General features: G+C 50.1%; 1 protein-coding gene across 1 annotated transcript; it reads left to right on the top strand.

The window, feature by feature from the left end:
* Window positions 1-2,179: 2,179 nt before the first annotated feature.
* On the top strand, window positions 2,180-22,372 carry SREBF1 (sterol regulatory element binding transcription factor 1). The gene is made up of 19 exons (XM_034441532.3): window positions 2,180-2,633; window positions 8,518-8,901; window positions 9,480-9,631; window positions 9,715-9,828; window positions 10,577-10,792; window positions 11,239-11,353; window positions 11,929-12,119; window positions 12,378-12,582; window positions 13,398-13,576; window positions 14,171-14,432; window positions 14,527-14,693; window positions 15,094-15,262; window positions 16,007-16,115; window positions 16,560-16,663; window positions 17,638-17,770; window positions 18,796-18,943; window positions 19,990-20,175; window positions 20,585-20,696; window positions 20,869-22,372. The coding sequence occupies exons 1-19, from the start codon at window positions 2,534-2,536 to the stop codon at window positions 21,090-21,092; spliced, it is 3,270 nt and encodes a 1,089-aa protein (XP_034297423.2). The 5' UTR covers window positions 2,180-2,533; the 3' UTR covers window positions 21,093-22,372.

The raw sequence follows: 22,372 nt of genomic DNA, 5'->3' as shown, positions 1-22,372 counted from the left end.
TCCGAGGCAGAGCTGGTCTTGTTTACAGATTCAGTGGCTGGCTTCTCTCGAACCCTTGCATTGGGGTTTTGTGTTGTCTGTCCTGTTCCACCATTTTTATTGCAATATTGTGGTGCTCCCTCTCAGTCTGATAGCCAAAAATTCCATTTGTAAATATTAAGATTCCTTTCCTCACTTTCAAAACTGCTATAAAAGCTATAATCCGCTTTCTGGAAAATCTCTTTGAATCCGTTGAGAGTATTTGCAGCAAAGAAATCACATGAAGGAATCTATTACACAATTTCTTGCCAGCTCACCCTATTTCCCAAAGGATGGAAACTTATCAAACCATCAGACGCAACCCAGAATTAAGGAGAAACTTTCTGTCCGTGAGAACAATTAACCGATGGAACGGCTTGTCTCCAGAAGTTGTGGCTTCTCCATCACTGGAGGTTTTAAAGAAGAGACTGGACTGTCATTTGTCCAGGATGGTATAGGGCCATGATGGCAAATCTATGGTATGCGTGCCACAGGCGGCACACGGAGCCATATCTGAGACACATGAGCATTGTCCTAGCTCAGCTCCAGCATGCATGTGCGAGCCAGTTAGCTGATTTTTGGGCCTTCCGGGCCCACCTGAAGTCAGGAAACGGGCCATTTCCAGCCTCCGAAGGGCCTCTGGGTGGGTGGGGAGGGCCGTTTTCACCCTCCCCAGGCTCCAAGAAAGCCTCTGGTGCCTGGGGAGGGTGAAAAACAGACCTACTGGTAACCTTTTTGCCGTCGCGTGCCAAAAGTGGGGGGAGCACGGGGGGCATTGAATTATGGGTGTGGGCACGTGCACGCACAAACCCTCCCCGGGCTCCCTTTTGGCACGCGATGGCAAAAAGGTTGGCCATCACTGGTATAGGGTCTCCTGCTTGGGCAATGGGCTGGACTAGTCACTAGAAGACCTCCAAGATCCCTTCCAACTCTGTTCTTTTGCATTCTGGTGTTGCGATGCCTGTTGCATAACTTCATGTTTGTGGTAGTTCTTAACCCTAGGCGGGTGGAGATTCGTTCTCTGAGCTTGTGGTTTCCGAACGTTTCATTCCCAGGCCGGGTAACGTCTTCAGCAGAATTTAGGGGATGTCATTGTCGGTGTCCTTTTATAAGGGCTTTGTGTGGTCTCGCGATGGTATCAAAATGTCCGGAAACCAACCCACAAACTGGGAGAACGAACCTCCACAATCTTATCCTACACCGGAGCTACAGTTATTCCCAGTAGTGGGATTCAAATAATTTAACAACCCTAATGATTTCTTCCAACAACCAGTTCGCCAAACTGCTCAGAAAGTTAACAACCGACAGAGAAATTCACGTCCGATTATGATAAACCTAATTGAATCTGTAGTATGATGATATGTAATATTATTTAGAAACTGTATATATATATATAGGGGGGTTGAATCAACCTCAGTTGCATGTATGTGATTTTGTCTTGTTATAGTCTTTTTTCTGTTTTTTGTTTTTAATTTATAATAAAAATTATTCTCCCGAAATGGTGCGAACTGGCTGAATCCCACCACTGGATATTCCCCACTATCGCAAATCTTAACCCTATCTTGAACGGGTTCTCTCAATTAACTGGGACGAAAGTTTTAAAAAAGAGTGGAGTGGCAGTAAGATTAGCCTAAGTGTGCAAAATTACGCCAACTGGCTTCCCACGCTCAGTTCCCAGGTAAAGAAAACAATTGCTGCTGTTTGCAAAATTCATGTGCTAAAGCGCTCTTTCTCAATCTTTCCATGCGCTGCCTGGGGAATTCTGGGAGTCGAAGTCACAGACCCTTAACATGTCCAAGGCTGAGAAACACTGTGCTGAAGGGGGCCACAGCCCCCTCCTCCTTCCCCCCTCTTTTTCCTCCAGCCAGCCTGAACAGCCTGTTCTCCATATTCCTCCCACCTGTTCCCAGCTGTGCCTCTTCCAGATGTGTGGCAGGAATCCAACAGGTGCAGTTCTTCCTGCACGGAAATCACATTTTCTATTGCCACCCCCAAATCTAACCGGGGCACAATCCCCCCCCCACGCCCCCCCATCATCCAGCCAGCCGGCTGGACCAGATTCGAAGCGCAAAGATGCGCCGCCTTGCCCGGTTCGCAAAGATGCCTCAAGTCTCGGAAAGCCCCCGCGGCTCACGTCCTCCCCCCCTCCCCGCCCCCGCGTCCCCAAAAAAACCCTCTGCCAATTGAAAGCAGAGGAGGGGCGGAGCCCCAGGCCAGGCTCCTCCCCACCCCTGGTCACAGGTCTGAGCTACGGTTCACAACTGACCGCGTCTCCTTCCAGCCGCGGCAGGAGAGTCGCGCAGCCGGGAGACCCCCAGCGCGAGACCCCCGGGGAAAGTGGATGGATTTGCCTGGCTGGCTTTTTTTCTGAGCCCGAGGACGGGAGACCCCCCGAAGGGTGCTCCTCCGATCGCCCTCCCTCCCTCCCTCCCTCCAGGTCTCCCCGTCTTCTGCCCCACAAGGTGGGGCTCCTTCAGCGAGGGGCCGAGGGGCGCTGGGGACAGCTCCAGCCGCGATGAATCCCTTCGAAGAGCCTTCGCTGGACGGCTTGGATCTCTCGCTGACTCTCCATGAAACCACCGAGATAGACACAGCCCTCCTGAGCGACATTGACGGTAGGGAGATGGGAAGGGGCGCCTCGCCCTTTCCTGCGGACCCCTGGCCGGGGAAGACCCCGGGAGCGTCGGGTCAGGAGGTTCCTCCGACGGGTCTCCCCGACGCGAGTTCCCTTTCTGGCTTTTTGGACAAGAGCGCCGGACGCAGCCGAGTGTGTGTGTGTGCGCGCTCGCGTGCCCAAAGTGCCTACTCAGCCTCTACCCGGGCTGCTTGCCCACTCCCCCCCCACCCCCCTGTCCTCCCGCTGGTCCGCCATGCCTTTCAGTGGGATGGCATTCCCAGGTTAAGGAGGAAAGCGGGGCTCCCCATCCGTCGCGCGTGGGGAAGGATGGGCGTGTTTGAGAGAAGATGGGAAGCCACTGCCAGAAATTGGGGGAACAGGGTTTACCCCCCCACCCCTCCCTTGGATGGAAAAGCCGGTGGCATCCCTGGCAGAGACCCTCCGGGCTCCGGTGGAGTGGACTCCAGGTCCCATGCTTAGCCAGGGCAGGCTGAGCTTCAGGTGGAGCTGCAGAGAGAGTGCCAAGACCCATGCGCTTCGCCAAAGGACCATACAATCCTTTTGGGTCATTGGGACAAGGCGGTGGGGAGCAGAAGAAGATCCACGGAACGCAAGACCGACCCATGGGATAGAACAGCGTGGAAAAAGCCCCGCCAGTCGCCCCCCCGCCGCCCCCTCCCGCCAAGCTTGGGCTGGGAGCCAGGGCTGGCTGCTCTCCCTCCAGGCCCTGCCCACCTCTTCCTCCCGGGTGTCTGTGGAGGGGCCTGACGTCACGGGTTGGGTTACTGTCGGTCATTTGCGCTGGGAGGAAAAGGTTGGGAGCCTTCTGCAGAAGGAGGAGCCGGGCAGGGGGCTTCCCAAGCCTGGACTCCTTTGGAAATGCTGCCCAGGGAATCTTGCAATGGGCAGTTGGACCCGAAATGCACAATTGCAGCCTGGTGTTATAACTGGGCATTTACTCATTCCCGTTTCCCTTCTGATGCACTGTTTCTCAACCTTTGGCAACTTGAAGATGGGTGGACTTCAATTCCCAGAATTCCCCAGCCAGCATCTTCAGGCTGCTTGGTTGAGAAAACACTATTAATAGCTCTGCTTATCCAACCATCAAGGCTGAATCTTTGCCCCAATGAGTTGACAGTCTGAAACTGGACAGGGGGGAAAAAAAATAAGGAATTCAGCTAAACATTGAGGGTCAGGAATCTGGGTTTGAGTCCACTCTCAGCTGGGGAAGCTGCCTGAGTGACTTTGGGCCACCGCAGACTACCTGGCAGGATTGGTTTTCTAGAAAAAAAGAACCAAGGAGCATATGTGATATAAACCTCCCTGGACGTGAGAGAGAGAAGGAGGGAAATACGTCTAATTTTTCTAAAAATTAGTTGACACACATCAACTAATTGGGCTTGCTGGCAGGGTAGAAGGTTTCCCCATTGTCTTGGGTCCAAATCTCCATGTTTTCCAGCCGTTGTCTCTGTCCATCCATGTGAGCTGAGGAGTTTGGGTATGGCTGCCAAAGTTGTCAAGATGGAGAAGGGCTGTAATAGGATTTGGGGAGGCATTGTAGAAGAAATTTTAGCTAGCTTTTCTCAGCTTCCGTGGCCTCTCCCAAATTTCTTTTTCTATACTACCTCGAAAAGGTTGTGGAGCTTTCACCTCACAATCAGGAGGCTGTGAGTTCAATCCTAGGTAAAGGCAGATATTTCTTGCTCTGGGCACACTGAGAATGTATCTGCTGAATAAAACTCCGCATTGGTGACAGAAGGGCACCCGGCCAGTAAACACTCCATTCAGTTGCCCAGACTCCACCCCGCAAGGGATTATGGGGTCATTAAAAGAGGGTGACGATACACCTCTAAAAGGTTCAACACCCCTAAAGTCCCCCTTTGTACACTTCATTGTGTTTAACTTTTATCCCCAGGAATTCCTCTGCTGTTCCATTTTAAATTCTAACCTGAGCTAACTCTACATTTTTAAAGATCAAATGACTAGAGTCCTAAAAAAGATCTGGCAAAGGGACAGATTTAAGGTGCCTTTTAAAAATAAGAATCCAATTGGATTTTTGAAAATTCAGCAGTGACTGCTGTTAACAGGCAGCTGGGGCAGATTGTGGGGAGCTGGCTTTGCTGTTCTAATCTAGATTGTGCCCCACAGCAGGGCCCATTGCTGAAGACCAGCCAAGAAGTATCAGCCTTGTCTGAATCTCACCACTTTCCTTTCGGTGGCAAAACTTTCTATTTCGGTGTGACTGTGTTGGTGGTGTCTGAGGTTGGATTTGCTTCTTTTTGGTTTATTATTAGGCATCTTCCTCTACTTCCTGCCTCCCGAGACTTCAGGCAGTTTCCAAAACTTTTTAAAATTATCTCAAGAAAAATCCCAATGCCAGCAAAGCATCAACATAACAAACTGTAGGATTCCCAACTGCTTTAAATTTTATGTGTGTGTGTGTGTATCTATCTATCAGTGGTGAAATCCAATTTTTTTTACTACCGGTTCTGTGGGTGTGGTGTAGCTTGGTGGGCATGGCAGGAGAAGGATATTGCAACATCTCCATTTCCACCCCACTGTGGGGCCAGCCAGAGTTGGTATTTGCCAGTTCTCCAAACTACTCAAAATTTCCGCTTTTCATATATATATGAAAAATCACAGCCCCACTTCTCCAAAAGGAGAAAGAAACCAGAAAAACAGAAAGCAAACATCCGAAGAATCAGACATCATCCAAGCTACTTCTTATGAGACCCTTAATTATTTGTTTGCTTATTTCTCTGATAGATGTCCCTTTGCAATCATAAATAGATTCTCTAACAAAGCATAAAAATACCAAAAATAGATAGGGAAATACATTAGAAACCCAATATTGTAATCCATGGCAATATGTCTCCCCCAAAGTCCTTCTGAAAAAGTTTTCAACTTTTTCTGGAAGACAGGTAACCCCAGGTGTGTTTATCCACACTTTAAATCCTTCCTTTGCTCTTTCCAAGCAAAATCCATTTTGTTTTTAGGAGACACTTTTTGACCCTCTCAGCATCACTGGATATCGTTCCAAATGTGGCACCTCCTTCCTGTCTTTTTCCAGGGATGCCTGTCACTCCTCCCCAAAGCTGTGGCCCTCCAGATGTGTTGAGACTCCCATCCTTCCCAAAAATTAGATGGATCACCTGATCATTTATGGGAGATGAGGTGGTTGGAGGAGACCCATCTTGGTCTCCAGAATCCAGGAGGAATCTGGTCAACCTTTTTCTGACTAACCGATGCTGTTCAGAGCCAGATGTGTTTGTGAGCGCCATCATGCTTCATCAGCTGTGTGAAGTGGCTTTAAATGTGGCTTATGAACACTTATGCCTTTGAAGACCATCGGTTAGTCAGAAAACAGGACAATGAGATTCCTCTGAAGTTTTGGTAAGATGAGGTCAGAATCTTCCAGGAGGTTTTGAGGATGTAAGAGGATAAGTGCTGAGTTGGCATGCAACAGTCTACACCTGCCTTAGATTCTCTTGTGCTCCAAGCAAAACAACGATTGTTGACAATTTGTTAGTTGCCAGTTTTTTCACTGTCTACACCCCTCACCTAATAGTAGCTTGATCTCCAGAGACCACTTTTACCAACAACAACTCTGGAAAGCTTTGAATTCAGCTTCCCTCAAAGCAAAGCAAACTCAGAAGGAAAGGGCTTTTGCAGACTTTTAGAAAAGAGTTTTGCTGAAAGCATCCATCCCAAACCTTGGCTCACCTGTTCGTGCAAGACTTTCATTCCCATAATCCCCAGCCATTGATCAGGCTGGCTGCAGAGTATGGAAACCAGAGTTGGATAGGGCTGGAGGGAAATCAAAACGGGTCCAGATCACTTTTTGCCAGCTGGCGAGGTTCTTAAGAACACAAGGAAAGTTGTGTCTTTTTTTCCAACTGCCACCCATCCGGTGCCAGATAGACAAGAGGCTTTTTCAGAGTCCTAACTTCCTCATACAACCGTTAATGAGCTCAAAATCGGGGTAGCCCCTGGGACATTTAACCTGGGGTGTCATCTCTCCCAGCTAAGGGGCGAAGCATGTTTCAAACCCAGAAAAGGGAACCTCAAATGAAGCGAGGCATCCCTTGTCCTTTGCAAGGCTCCGGCCCCGTACGAGTTAACCGTGCAATGACCTGGAGTAACCCCCGCTGCCGCCAGAGGCAGGGAAAGGGTTAACGCCGGATGCACGGCAGTAACCCGGGTGCCACACGCTCCAGCATTGCAGCAGCTCCTCTCGCCCAGCCCTGATTGGCCCAGCCTGATCACCTCATGCTAAATCTGTGATTCACCATGCAGCCCGCATTCCAACAGGCTACTGGTGGTGGTGGGGGGAATGAGGAGGAGGGCCCAGAGAGGAAAGGAAAAAAACAGCCAAACAAACCCAGATCCCGAGTTTCCCACAAAGGTGCACAACCAGGGTTTGCAAGCCTTACTTTTCCCCAGGACTAAGAATGAGTCTGGCACCTGCCCTAAGGGACCTCCCTCTGGAAGGCGCCTGGTTTGCCTTCTTGCAATGGGACATATTTTTTTCCTCTTCTTCTTGCAAGTTCGGTCCCCTTTTTTTGGCTCTCCAGATGTGCATCTGCAACACTGGGGGATCAGCAGGTGTTGGCCGTCTTTTCTGGTAGCGGTCGGAACGGTCCTGCAGGGTGGAGGAATTGGGGTGCAATGAGCCCCTCGGAGTTGCAGCAGGGGTGACTTTGGTGCCCGCAACTCTAGCCCAGAGCAACCCATTTTCCTGCCTGCAGGATTCCAAACCGCCATAATTTGAAATGGTAATAGGTCAACATTTTTGTTTGTTTGTTTGCTGGAGAGGAAAGAAGACACAATATTTTGTTTTCGCTAGCTTTTATGAATAACGGGGCAAAGGTTTCTCGGCCAGACCCAACAGATGTTTCAAGTGCCAAGAATTTAGAATACAATTGAATGCTCCTTTTAGAATGACTACAACATGCAGGGAAGTCCCCCCCCCCCCCGTTTTCCTGGGGCAGAAAATGAGACAAGAACAGCTGGATTCAGTTAATTTAAGGTCAGATCGTGGGAGGCAGCCAAAATAGGAAGTCTGTTTACCCAAAGTGGAGCAGGGCAGCCTTTGCATGCTGAGTTGTGATTCTCAGGAGATGGGAATAACCGGAAGCTGGTGATACAGGACTTTGGATCCTGGAATTGGAACCCAGACTTGGTAGCACCAAGATTAGGGTTCTCGACTGGTTTCCTTGAACATTCATAGAGGGTAAGTGGGTCAACCTTCCCCACAACCCAATTCTACCCACTTGCACCTCCTTGGCTGAAAATAAGGATGTAGATGACAATGGAGAAGCCACAGCCTAGAAGGACCCATGTTAATTCTCCACAAGATCCCACCTTTGGAAGCCTCCATCTTCTGACCCAGATCTTCCCCAATCCTGAATGCCAGAGTTGGGCGCTCTTTGTGATCAGAGTTGAGCCCTTCCAGTTGAGGAATGAATGCAGGCATTTTACAGTTGTTCTGGGTGCCAGTCTATTTATTTATATTTCGTATTTCTTCACTGCCCATCTCCTGCAGAGAGTGGCAGTCCCCACGCAGTGCCTAGGAACTTGATCAGGGTTAAAGGTGAGAATTCCATGAACCCTGGCTCAAATGCATTCATCATATCTGGCAGTGCAGTTTTCCCTTTTTGTTCTTTCTCTCTGTCTGTCTGTCTCTTTCTTTCTGTCTCTCTTTCTCTCTGTTCTGGGAGTTGAAGTCCACAACTCTTAAAGTTGCCAAGTTTGGAGACCCCTGCTCTAAATCCCAGCTCTACAAGCCTTCCCATGTCAGTGGCTTCATCCCTTTGAAACAGCCCTCAGCTGTGATCCTCCAGGTGCCAATCACGATTCTTGTTCTTCCCTGGGCTTTGTAGATATGCTCCAATTGATCACCACTGAAGACCACGACTTCCCTGGTTTGATGGACACATCTTTCGGCTCTCAGCTTCCTCCCGATCTGAACCCCCATGGACCCAGCCTCTTCAGCAACTATTTGGAGGCAAAGGCCCCCTCGCCCACAAGCTTGTTCCACCTTCCAACCACATCTCCGCCCAGCTTCCAGACCTTGCCCACCTCTTGCCTGAACATGCCACCCTCTCCGGTGGATGTCAAAGAGGAATCTTTGGCCCCAACGCTCAGCCCACCTCAGAGCCAGCTGCCCGCCGGCAGGATACCTTCTCCAAATATTGTTCCAGCTGCCCAGATGCCTTTCTCCACCCAGCCCTTGATGGATTTCCAGAACCAAAATAGTATTTCTGGTAAGGATGGGAATAGAGCTTAACGTTGTAACATGAGCCTTGTTTGAGCTTCCCAATGGACCTCCGTGAAGTCGTCTGAACTGGTCCTTGCCTTTCATCAAAGCTTCCCTGAGCAACTAGAGTGAAACTGTCCACTGCCCATTGACTTGACAGCACAGTGGTTCCTAAAGACATGACCACAAGGTCTGGCTGAAAAAGTTGGCCGCCCCAGGAGGGATGAGTTGCTGGAGATGGGTCTGAAAAATCACACCATCACGCGCTCAAGGTTTTCAGACAAGTTGTCCATTTTCAGGAAAGACTTAGGCTCATGGTGCTTGTGGACAGTGCTTCCATGGTCTCAGGGTTGGAAAGATAGGTCCTGAGGACTTTGCCTTGATATCTGGAGAGCCCTGAAGAACTCTTGGACCATACCTCCCATCAGTCCATTTGCTCATTGTGTTTCAGCAGGGTTCTTGAGGGCATCTCCAAGACCAGCTCTACCTGTATTTGCCAGGCTTCTTTGAGTGGGTGGGCTTGGCCGAGGGGTCTACCCAATTGCTGTAGAAGGCATCTCCAATTTTTTGGGGTTTCTTTCCCAGCTCCCCAGCCAGGAGGGACACCCCAGCAGCCCCCACCGGTCTCCACCAAGCCCCAGCAGATGCAGCCTTCTCCGAAACCAACGCCATTCCAGAACATCGCCCCCCAACAGCATCTGGCTGCCAGCAGCCCCCAGGTGGTCCAGCAAGTGCCGGTGAGTGGAACTTAGGGGATGGGCCCACCCTCTTCCCTGGTCCATGTTTGTGCTTGGTCATGACTTTACACCGTCTCCCACAGGTCTTTCTGCAGTCCCACTTCATCAAGGCCGACTCCCTCCTTCTGACCACCGTCACCGGAGCCAAAACGCCCAACACCAGCTCAGTGGTCACCTCAACAGCCCTGCAGATGCCAGTAAGGTCCAGTTTCTCCGAGTCTTGGTTCCCCTGTTGCTCTTTTGATCCATTTCTACATTTCTTTAAAAATGCTCAAATTTTGGGTTGGAGAATTCTCTCCCCTTTGCACACCACAAATATCTGCCAAAGATTTCACCTGATTCCTTTATAGAAGCTTATTTTGGGGTGGCGATATTGAGAGGGTGCTGAGCAGGGGTGAAATCCAAATTTTTTTTTACTACTGGTTCTGTGGGTGTGGCTTGGTGGGCATGGCTTGGTGGTGTGGCAGGGGAAGGATACTGCAAAATCCCCATTCCCTCCCCACTCCTGGAGAAGAATATTGCAAAATCTCCATTCCCACCCCACTCTGGGGCCAGCCAGAGCTGGTATTTGCCGGTTCTCTAAACTACTCAAAATTTCACTATCGGTTCTCCAGAACCTGTCAGAACCTGCTGGATTTCACCCCTAGTGCTGAGGTGGGATGGAAAAAAGCAGAATTTTGCCCAGCTGCTCCCATATTGGATTAACTTTTCCTTTGCTTCCTCCACTGATAAGAAAGAGCCATGAGGAATGAAATGTGTCAATACATACGTTATGCTAATAATATGTGCTTGCAGAATCCTCCTGAAATGTCCTTCGTCCTTAGCTCTCTCCTCAGCCAACAGAGACCCCATCATGCTCAGCTCGACTTCTTCTCCCCAGGACAGTTGATGTTCATGGTGAAGCCTTCAAGTTCTCTGCAGTTCCTCTCTTCACCTCTTTTGCAGACTCTGGTGAGCGGGGGCACCATCCTGGCAACAGTGCCGCTGATGGTGGACACTGACAAGCTGCCCATCAACCGCCTGACCGCTGGGAAGCCTGTGATCACCCAGAACAAGGGCGAGAAGCGCACCGCTCACAATGCTATTGAGAAACGCTATCGTTCCTCCATCAATGACAAGATATCTGAGCTGAAGATGCTGGTTGTGGGTACAGAAGCCAAGGTAGCTACACCTGTTTCTGTTGGGTGGATGTCCTGGGAGTGTAGAGCATTGAATCCTTGCTTGGGGAACTCTCTCCTAGCTTAGCTGTCAGGGAGTTTTCACCCGTGGAAAGGTAGATGTCTCTTTCTTTGATGTGGGAGGAAAGTCATGGTAGATGCTTGGGTGTTTCTGGCTTAGGAAGCCCAGTTTGACCTCAGTCATGTTTTTGGCCCCTCTGTTGGTTTCTTATCTTCATCATTAATGTAGGAACCACAGAAAGTACATGATTCCTTCTCCTGGGAATCTTGATGGCGACTTGAGTTGAGGGCACCCAAGTAGACATGGGGTTGGGCCAGGGATATCCCAAGCAGCTTTGTCCATTTTATGCAGATTTAGTTCATGTAGCAAGAAGATGCTTTTGGCTGGACTCCCATAAACCCAGCCTGTCTCTTTCTCCCCGTTGGCAGCTGAACAAGTCGGCCATCTTACGCAAAGCCATTGACTACATCCGCTATCTGAAGCAGACCAACCAGAAGCTGAAGGGAGAGAACCTGGCCCTTAAAATGGCGGCACAGCAGAACAGTGAGTTTCATGCATGTACACCCCCATCCCCCCCCCAAACCAGGGTCCCTTTTCTTCTTATGGGTTCGAGACCAAGGACGCCAGCAGGGAGAGGTGTCAAAACCAGACTGGCAGATTAATCTACAGGTTGCCTGGCCTCCAGGTCTCCCTTCAGAGACTGTGGTGGAAAGCAGATATTTTTTTTCTAACTTGGAGTGGATTTTCACCATCTACCAAGAAGCCAATGTCAACATCGCCTAGTGAACAGCAGAAACAGCTGGATCCTGTTGGGAAAAAGTGATGTTCTTGCCAAAATTCCTCTTCTCTCAGACACTTTTTCCTGTCAACTCCCTCCTAGTGGCAGTGAGGACAGGCATTGACCTGATTTCTGCTGAGACTGGATATATTTTCTTTGATTTTTGGAATAACCGTTGGCTGAACGCACACACGGTTCTATGGGAAGATTGCTGGCCTTGTAGATAATCCAACCTCTTAGGCCTTCCTCAAGGAAACCTAATTAATCAGAGAATCTAGATATTCCATGATGTGAGAAGCCCATCTTACTTCTACCGTTGGTCTGCTCTCTCTTTCTACAGAATCTCTGAAAGATTTGGTGGCCACGTGTGGTGGAAACATGGAGGATCCGGCAGAGGGAATGAAGATGATGGACGCTTTGACGCCCCCACCCTCAGATGCCGGTTCCCCTTCGCACAGCAGCCCACTCTCCTTCGGTACTGTCAGTGGAACCGATTCGGAGCCAGACAGCCCTACATGCGAGGAGGCCAAGGTGAGCAAAAACTCCAGGAGAACCTGGGGCATTAGGTTGGCTTGAAGACCATGAGGAACATCTGCTGATTGTTGAGCGATCAACAACCCCTAAAGAAACTCAAGAGGGGGGGGCGGCTTTATCTTTTTCCTCCCAACGAGTCAAGGCTGACTAGAGTTTGACCAGGTTTTCCATGAAGTGGTCGTTGGACCTGCCCTCTCTTTTCAACCCAGAAGGAGGCTCTTGTTCCCCAACTTATCCAGTGGCTGTTCTCTGTAGGTGAAACCCGAATATCAGGCCCCTCCATCGGGCAGCCTGGGAATGCTGGACAGGTCCCGCGTGGCTCTCTGCACATTCGTCTTCCTCTGTCTCTCCTTCAACCCACTTTCTTCCCTGCTTGGAGGAGTCGGACTCAGAGGTTCTTCAGAGGGGTTCAGCCACGATGGTTCCAAGCGCACCATCCTGGCCACGGAGGAGTCAGAAAGTGAGTGAAAGACACTACCGGGGCTGAGCCTGCATGATGGGGACCATCATTTTTATGTATGTCCATCCATCCATCCATCCATCCATCCATCCATCCATCCATCCTCTATTATTTATCTGTCGTCTGTCTGTCTGTCTGTCTGTCTCTCTCTAATCTATCTATCTATCTATCTATCTATCTATCTATCTATCTATCTATCTATCTATCTATCTATCATCTATCTTTTATCTATCATCACCTATTTCAGTGTTTCTCAATCTTGACAACTTTAATGTGGGTGGACTTCAACTCCCAGAATCCCCCAGCCCACACAGGGCATTGAAGTTGAAGTCCACCTATCTTAAAAGTTGAGAAACACTGATCTAGCTGTCATCTATGTAATCATAATGGATAAATGCCACTTATATTGGGGCGGCCGTTTAATTTAATTTATTTTTAATTATTTTAACTTTTATATTGTATGTTATTTTAATTCTCGGCTGTTCACTGCCCTGAGTCCCTTTGGGGAGAAGGGCGGGATATAAATTTAATAAATAAATAAATAAATAAATATGCCATCCATCTCGCGCAGAGGCGATTCTAGGCTGCTCACAACCAATGAAAGCAACAATAAATATTATTTATAAACTAACATTGATTTAAAAATGGACAGAGACGAAACGGAAAGGAACAAGAGGCACAGAGGGAGGAGGTGGGGAGGGGTCTTATCTACCTTATCAACCTGTAAAGTATTAGGAGCAGCGTGTACAAAAATGCCGATGGATTTTCATTGCTTTTCTTATCCCTCACTCACTCGATTTGGGCTTTGTGTCCAGATGCTGCTCTTCTCCAGTGGCTTCTCCCCACTTTGTTCTTCTGGATAATCAACCTGCTGATTCTTTGTGCTGCCTTCGTCCGGCTTTTCATTTACGGTGAGCCCATCACACGACCCCACTCGGAGTCTTCGGTCATCTTCTGGAGACACCGCAAGCAGGCGGATCTGGACTTGGCTCGGGTACGTAACTCTGGGGAAGGGCCTTTCCCCTTCCTTGGGGAAGGAAATACAGCACCGGGTTCGAAACCCGGCAGGGCTTCCAATGCCAGGTCAACACTTTGAATCAAGATAAAGAAATGAACAGGAAGTCCGTGGGAATAAAGCGACAGGGGAGGTTGATCTTCACAGGTTGAGGAAGATCTTGAGATATCTGCCATTACTTAACTCCATCGTTAACTAAGTGTGGAGTATCTTCACCCTACAGGTGAACTTGCAACCACAGTTGGGTCCAGAATTTCTATCACTAAGAAAGGCCCAATTATACAACACCAAGCCCTGGCTTCTATCAGCTAGAATGGCTAAAAAGATGGGAGTTGTAGTCCAATAGAATGGAAGGCAGCAGTAGGTGGATATAGTGGCCTTCAAGTCCTATCTTCCATCAGCTAAAATGGCCACAAGAATGGGATTTGTATTCCAAGAGACTGGAAGAGAAAGGAATGGAAAGAACCATCAAAGCCTGGGTAGAAAGCTGCCTTTCCCCCCAATCCTCGTCCTTGGAGGGTCTGCGTGGAGTCCAATTCCTAATCTGTGTTCTTTTCTCCTCTCTGGCTTTAGGGGGATTTTGCACAAGCATCCCAGAACTTGTGGACGGCTCTCAAAGCGCTTAGACGCCCCCTCCCCACATCCAACCTGGACCTCACCTGCAGCCTCTTGTGGAACTTGATACGGCACATCCTCCAGCGTCTCTGGGTAGGGCGTTGGCTGGCCGGCCGGGCCGGTGGCTTCTTCCGAGATCAGGAGCTGAAGGCCGACGTGCGCAAGAGCGCCTGTGACGCGGCCCTGGTCTACCACCGGCTGCATCAGCTTCACATGACAGGTAAGGCTGAAGACAGGAACCGCTGGCTTTCCCCTCTCTGAAGACCACACCTTGGCGTCCTCTGAACACTCCTCTCTTCTTCTTCTTGCCCCAGGGAAGCACGTGGCAGGCCACCTGTCCGCCATCAACATGGCGCTGAGTGCGGTCAACCTGGCCGAGTGTGCTGGGGACGCCATCTCGGTGGCCACGCTGGCCGAAGTCTACGTGGCTGCTGCCCTGCGTGTGAAGACCAGCCTTCACCACTGTTGCCACTTCCTAGCGGTTAGTGCGTCTGTGTGTGCCACTCCAGAAGCTGTGGCTGCTCCATCACTGGAGGCTTTGAAGAAGAGATTGGGCAGCCGTTTTATAGGGCAGAGGTGCCTAACCTTGGCAGCTTGATGAGGTGTGGACTTCAAATCCCAAAACTCCCCAGCCAGCCAACATTCATTAGTGTGAGGACTGGTTGTAAGTCACCTTTTTCAGCACCATTGTAACTTCGCAAAATGAATGGTCATAAGTTATAAGTTGAGGATTTCCTGTTGTATGGGACCCTGAAATTCCACCCCATTCCTTCCATCTCTTACACCCCCAAGCCAACCATTCCTTGCTGCCACTGCCCAGGTCGACTGAGTAGCTGGCCCACCACGCCACAGACTAACCCTGCCTTTCTTGCCCATCGCAGCGTTTCTTCCTCAGTAGCGCCCGACAAGTTCTGCTATCGCACAATGGGACGGTCCCTCCTGCGCTCCAGTGGCTCTGCCACCCTGTGGGACACCGGTTCTTCGTGGACGGCGACTGGGCGGTGAAAAGCTCTCCGCGGGAAAGTATCTACAGCTCCACCAGCCACCCAGGTAGGGCGGGGCACAAGGAGCAGGGAGACCGGGGAGCTGACCCAGCCCTGCAGATTTGATAGGAGGCCAAAAGAGGCAGGCAACTGCCCACCTGTGCCTTTCAAATAGGCTGCCTAGTGTTTTTAATGGCGTTGTGCTTTTGTAGAAGGGATTATGAGTATGTGAGGTGCCTGCACTGGGCAATTCTTGGATGAAGAATATTCTAGAACTACAGTAACTGAAACCTCAAACCTTACAAAGCTCAGTGGGAGAGTCATTTGCTAAAAATGTGATTGTCCGTTCAGGGGCCTCTCACTTCAATTGATGAGGACCCTCTGAACTATTTGTCCTGCTTGGCAAGATGCTTAAGTGTGGGAAGGGGCTTAGCATATTCTGCGGATTCCAGAATGCAGATCCTTCCTACGGAGAATTCATTTTTTTCTTGACTTATTTGGTGTGGAATTAAAAACCCTCCATTGGGCTAGTTCATTGATTGATTGATCGATTGATTGATTGACTGGTTGATTAATTAAAGGTCAATACGTGAGTGTTAACGTTGACCACATAGATCTTAGTCCTCAATCTCTGTCCTCTCTGGTCCCTGAAGCGTCCATCTATTGCCACTCTAATTCTTGGAGAGGTGTGAATTGTTGGCACAAGTTGGGTTGTTGAATTGGGCTAAACAGGCTCCTGAGTTGCTGATCGGACTGGGAGAGACTCGGATGCCTGGGCTGAGCTGTCTGACAGGTCTGTTTCTCTCACCAGCAAACCCCCTGGCTCAGGTGACACAACTCTTCCGAGAACATCTGCTTGAGAAAGCTCTTTCTTGCGTCTCCAGGCTGGACAATCCGGCCCCTGCCAGCCACAGTGAGGGGTAAGGACCATATTTCTCCCCATCTCCTTCCTATCCTTCAGTGGGATTCTCTTAGGTGTTTTCCCCAAACCAGCAACGATGGAGAGAGATTTCAAGATTGAGCTGGTATCTGTAATGGTATGTATGCCATTAACTCAGCTCAATGGGCTAGAAGAGCAATGACCCCCCACTTCACCCGTCCTTCCAACTCTTTCCATATCTCACCCAACCTTCTAGCATTTTTGCAGAAGGACATACTGACCTAAAGGAAAGAGACTCATGCCAAGGAACCCATATTTCCTTTTCCTCTGAGGAAAAAGTAATTTCCAGAATGGTTGACCCAGGCAGAAATGTTCGAAGGAATATTATTGGCAGAAGAAGCCATTTTCCTACCGGTCCTTTGACTTCTCTGCATTTCTGAGCTGATAGCTAAACTCACCTGACTTTTGTCTCGTCTCGCTAAAGGGAATTTTCAGATGCTCTGGAGTACCTGCATTTCCTCAACAGCTGTGCAGATGCTGTCCCCAACCCGACACCTTCCATCAGTACCAACATGGACTCAGCCACAGGTAAGCCTTCCCAAACCTGGGGTTTCTTTGACCAGAAATGGGGCTTGGAAAGCAGAGATGGACTTTGGAGAAACTGAAAGAAGTGAAATTGGCAAGAGGAAGAATTGCCAAGGTAGGCTTAGGCATCGTGAGTGTGAAGGAGTTTGCAGTCATGGGTGACTGGATGATGGTGGACAACTTTTCCTCAAATGGTTAAAACTAAGGAGGAGAGTTGGCTGGTCAGGTGAGACCTCCATGTCCAAATGTGGCATACCTTGGGAAGATGTGGCAGAGAAGATCCTCTGCCAGGAGGTCCATACAGATACATGAAACAGCCACCAAGGAGAATTGCAACATAGTGGATTCACCCAACATTTTAAACATAACCACAATGCACAAAGCAATATTTGCTGCAATAAATCTGGCATGGCACATGGCCTCGCGGTGAAGATGCTCTCCTCCCACTCAGAAGGTTGAGAATTCTAGGCAGTGACAGACGTTTCTCTATTAGGGCGCAAAGAGAAAATATCTGCTATGAACTCAGCGTAGGTGTCAGGAAGGGCATCCAGTCAGTAAATTCTCAGCTCCATTCAGTCACCCCGGCTCCATCCCGAATAAAAAGGGATTACAGGATTATAAAAAGGCAAAAAAAGTTACTAAACCTGATTAAGACAACACTTTGTGTTTGCCAGGGTTTCAGCCAATTTTCCCCACTCAGCTTGGAAATGTCATGGGTGGAACTCTGGACCTTTTCTTTGCAGAGGAAGGGTCCATCTGAACTGACCCAACGAAAGGCCTTTCCAGGTCTTTCTGGATGCCTGGGAAGGAGGACGATCTTAGGAAGGCAATGGTTTAGCAACCCCAAGACAAGAGAGGATTGGGGTGACCTTGAGTGAGGTCAAAGGCAGATGGAGAACCTCATTAGGGGAAAGGAACTGTCCCCCATCGTCTTGGTCCTGTCTTTTCAGAAGCCTGTTCCCCTCTCCCATCTCTAGGCACTGATCCTGTTTCTCACTGGTGGGCATCTGTGGTCGCCATGGCAATCCATGGACTGCAAGCAGATGAGGAGGCCATGGAACGCCTCTATCCTCTGGTGGAATTCATGCCCCGAGCTCTCCAGGTGTCTGAGTAAGTGTACTACATGGGTGCAAACTGTTAAAGTACCCCCAGGGGCAAGTTCCCCAGGAAAGCTGAAGTGGGCAAGGAACAGAGAACTTGGGACTGCAGTACTCATGTACTAATAGTCAGCAATGTGCAGCAGCTGCCCAAGAAGCCAACACAGATCTAGGCTGCATAAACAGAGGGACAGAATCAAGATCACGTGAAGTGTTAATACCACTTTATAAGGCCTTGGCCAGGCCACACTTGGAATCCTGCATCCAATTTTGGTCGCCACAATGAAAAAAAGATGTGGAGACTCTAGAAAGAGTGCAGAGAAGAGCAACCAAGAGGATTAGGGGATTGGAGGCTAAAATATATGAAGAACGGTTGCTGGAACCGGGTATGTCTAGTTTAATGAAGAGAAGGACCAGGGGAGACATGATAGCAGTGTTCCAATATCTCAGGGGCTGCCCCAAAGAAGAGGGAGTCAAGCTATTCTCCAAAGCACTCAAAGGCAAGACAAGAAGCAATGGGTGGAAACTAATCAAGGAGAGAAGCAACCGAGAACTAAGGAGAAATTTCCTGATAGAACAATTACCGTAATCAGTGGAAAACTTGCCTCCAGAGGTTGTGAATGCTGATCCAACACTGGGAGCTTTTAAGAAGAGATTGGATAACCAGTTGTCTGAAGTGGTGTAGGGCTTCCTGCCTAAGCAGGAGGTTGGACTAGAAGACCTCCAGGGTCCTTTCCAACTCTGTTATTCTGTTAATAGAAGAAAGCTGAATGTTTCTTCACTTGGATCCACATGACTTTCCTTACTTTCTCAGACCTTGCAGAATTTGTAGGGTGACAAAAAGGGGAGCATAGCATTTGACCTTCATTCTTCTGGCTTCTGTAAAGTAGCACCTTTTAGATACCTGCACCATCTTGGATGTCAGAAGCGTACCCTGCAACTTCGGGGATTTCCAGACCATTGTGGTGTGGCTCCCAAGACGGATGTTTTCACACCTGGATGAGTTTCAAATCTGTATGTTCTTCTGCCCCACTGCAGGAACCCTCTTCCCCGTGCGGCTCTGCACACCTTCAAGGCAGCCCGGGTGCTGGGCAAAGAGGACAGCAGCCTGGGACAATGCGACAAAGCTGGCGAATATTTGCGAGACAGCTTGGGTGGGAACGCAACTCCGAGTGCTATTGACAGAGTACGTTGCACGTGGGATGTCCCGGTGTTGGTGGAACTGGTGGGCTGTCACAAACGCCGAAGTGTCTCTTGCAGTTGCCGAACTGGAGGGAGCAACTCTGAATGTGGCTGTTGGACTAAACCAGGGATGGGGTTCAACATGGCCAAAGCAAACAGGGTGATTTGTGGGCCGATCCATAACCTTCCTCTTGGTCCATCTTCACTGTGAAGATGGATCTGATCCATCTGTTCACCAACCTCTGGCTCATCTTTGGCAAGAGCTCCTCCGTCCCGGTGAATGATGGTTAGGCTTCTCAGCTGCAAATCTCAGCTCTCCAGACACAGGACCTCTTACTTAGGAACCGGCCTACCTGCTATCAACATTTGGACGCAACTTAGGGCTGAGTCCTCTCATTACTTTAGACCAGAAACAAAAGCATATACCCACCAAAGATTTGCAGACGGGATTATTGAGCCGGTAGTGCCTCAGTGGAGAGCTGTGCTCGGGGTTTAAATTCTGTCCCTTGCCTCCCACTGCGCCACGTCAAGGGCTCCTGGGCCATCCTCTCGGTGGAAGTGCCAGATCTGGGTTGATACAACAGTTCTCTCGGGTCTGAGAATGGCAGGTTCCTGCCCCTCCAATATCCCCCTTGCTCTCTGAGGCTGGAGCATGGAATCAGGGGAGCCCATGGCAGTAGGAAGGGTGGGATCAAAGACGGAGAGGGAAATCCAGGGTGGAGAGTCCCATGTCAGTCAGGAGATGGTGATGTGGAAGACACTGTGGCTGTGTCGGTGGTGCATTGTAGTTGCATTGCATGTGCCGGTGAAGATGTGCAATGCCCCTTCAGTGCAGCCCTGGGGCAGCACCCATGCAGCGGAAAGGCCTGCTAAAAGATGACAGAAGCAGGACTTCTCTAGTTCTGAAGACGGGGTGCAGAGAAAGAGAGAGAGAGAGAGAGAGAGAGACCCCTTTCCCCCAGCCCAGGGGACTTGTGGGAAGCCACATCTTTGTGCTCTTCCACCCTCCATCCACAACCTTCTTCCCTCTGTGTCTCTCTCTCCCTTCAGGCAGTGCAGTTCCTTTTGTGTGACCTGCTCCTGATCACTCGCACCAGGTTCTGGCAACAGCAGATGCAGGGGGCCCCCCCACACAGAGCCCGCTACCAGGCGTCTGCCCTCGAGCTGCGTGGCTTTCAACAGGATCTCAGTACTCTCCGGCGCTTGGCGCAAGCGGACCAGCCTGCAATGCACAGGGTGAATGGCGGCGCACCGGGTGTCCTTCCTTTAAAGTAGGGAGAGCCAACGTGACCTCTGACCCACTGAAAAGTGCTCCAGGAGGATGGGGAAGGTGGTAGAAGCTTTCTGGTGCTCCTGTGATAAAATGTGGGTTGGCAAGAGTGGGGGGAGGGAGGGCAAAGCTGGCTGGGGAATTCTGGGAGTTGAAGTCCTCCAGGCTTAAGGTTGCCAAGGTTGGAGACCCCTGTCCTTGAGGGTTGCTCCATTGCTGGCCTCCTTCAACCCCAAATTATGGCCCAGGTTCAACAGTTTGATTGAGTTGGTATCTGAGGTCATGACTGTCCTAAGGATGGGGGGGGGGGGGAGAAGATTTCTGGGGGAGGTGAAAATGCTGTCATGGGAGTTAACTTTTCCACTTTTCCTCCAGGTCTTCCTCCATGAGGCAACTGCCCGACTGATGACCCGAGCCAGCCCCACTCGGACCCACCAGTTGCTTGACCGAAGCCTCCGCAGGAGAGGACCTTCTACTACCAAAGGAGGTGAGTCTCTCCAAGCTTCAGGAGGTCTTCTGATGGTGGGCATGGGGTTTTGAAAATGCAGCCGTGGACCAATACCCATTTATGGGTGCCACAGATGCACCAAGGGGGTCTAAATTTACACACTGTGGTGTCCACCTGCTTCCCGTGATCTCCTCTCTTTCTTCCCTCCCAGCTGGTGAAGAAGAGAGCCGCCCCACCGCCAGGGAACAAGCGGAAGCCTTGCAACTGGCCTGCTCCTACCTCCCCCCTGCATTGCTTTTGGGACCAGGCCAAAGGGGGGGCATGCTGGCCGAGGCCGCCCGCTCCCTGGAGAAGCTGGGCGACAAATGGACTTTCCATGAATGCCAGCAGATGATTGTCCGCCTCAGCAGTGGCTCCACCGTCACCTCCAGCTAGAGATTTGGAGGATTCCTAGGAAGGAGGGTGGAGGCCCAGAGTGGCCTCACCGGCGTGGCTTGTGGCAGTGCTGGTGAAAGTGGCAGGGAGGCCTGGCAGAGCCTGGCAGTGGTGACTCTTTCACTCTCTCTGCTGAGGCAGTTCTGGTTCCTCAAGGTTGCTCAGCTAGTTCTTTTCTTCTTCTTCTGCGTCTGAACGGATCTAGACCTAGACAAGAGGGGACAACCCAGCATGGCAGAACCGGGTGGATCTGGCTGACTTCCCACTCCTCCCAGGGGAAGGGTGTGTTCACAACTCTTGCGAGTCTCTTGGATTTTAGACTCCCCACGATCAGGGTGCATTTGGTGGGCAGGGTAGTTTCTCTTCATCTTTTGGAGACCAACCAGCCCTCAGTTTCTCACATCAACTGTCCAGGGCTTTGCCCTTACATCTTTCACGGCCAACTCCGTTCCTCCTCGGCTACCCCCTCCTGGCCACTGCTTGACTTCCTCCCCCTCTTTGCTGGCGATCCATGTTCATCTATCTCTTCTGAAGCCTTATTGGCAGAGACCAGCCTGGCCAGGGGCGGGGGGAGGGGGTTGTCCATCTGATCTGTTGTGAATTGCTTGGAGTTTGCTCATTTCTCCCCATCCCTTGAGGGTGTGGGAGTTAATTCACTGTATCTTCTGGTGGTCTTGTGTGGTGGCCTTGGATGAGCTTCAGTCATGGTGTACCTCCAACCCTTGTGGTTGAGTAAAGTTCTCATCCCTTCACAGATCAGCTGTTGCTGTTGGAAAGCAGTTGGCTGGAAAGAGGACAATATTTCCTCTTCTCTTACGGTGGACTCAGGTGGAGAAGTCCACTTTTGCATTTAAAGGACATGCCATGAAAAAGCTTAATAGGGTTTTTAGAAAATGTTTCTAGAAGGAAAATAAAAGGCAGACATTGTGAGGGATCTCTTGTTCCACCCTTCGGAAAGCTATCTGTTGAAAGCTGCAGCCCCTTTCCTTACTCTCACCTAACCTTCTTCCACTTCCACCCAGTACTGTAGTTTGGGGGACCCACCATAGTGGTTGATAGGAAGACCATCCAGAGGGTTAGGATCAGGGATGGTGGAGGAGCTGGAGGGTTTCTACTGCTGCCCATCATTTGTGGGAGGTGATGATGCAGTCACCACGGCGTCCTCCCTTGCCAACATGCACCCCTGCTCAGCTATGGTTCTTCCTTTCAAAAGTTATTTTCATAGTATCAGGGGAGGGTTTTTTGTACAGATGATAAAATAAAACAGCTACTTATTTATA

Source organism: Pantherophis guttatus, chromosome 14 (assembly GCF_059756535.1).
Source record: "Pantherophis guttatus breed Tessera chromosome 14, ASM5975653v1, whole genome shotgun sequence".
In the NCBI taxonomy this organism is placed as follows: domain Eukaryota; kingdom Metazoa; phylum Chordata; class Lepidosauria; order Squamata; family Colubridae; genus Pantherophis; species Pantherophis guttatus.
This window is presented reverse-complemented; position numbering and strand designations above follow the sequence as displayed.

What these genes read in the sequence shown, in the direction of transcription:
- SREBF1 (XM_034441532.3), top strand. Translation starts at nt 2,534, where the DNA reads ATGAATCCCTTCGAAGAGCCTTCGCTGGACGGCTTGGATCTCTCGCTG. An exon ending in AGGTGGTCCAGCAAGTGCCG is followed by an intron (nt 9,632 to 9,714) that starts GTGAGTGGAACT and finishes CGTCTCCCACAG; the next exon opens with GTCTTTCTGCAGTCCCACTT. An exon ending in CGGATCTGGACTTGGCTCGG is followed by an intron (nt 13,577 to 14,170) that starts GTACGTAACTCT and finishes CTCTGGCTTTAG; the next exon opens with GGGGATTTTGCACAAGCATC.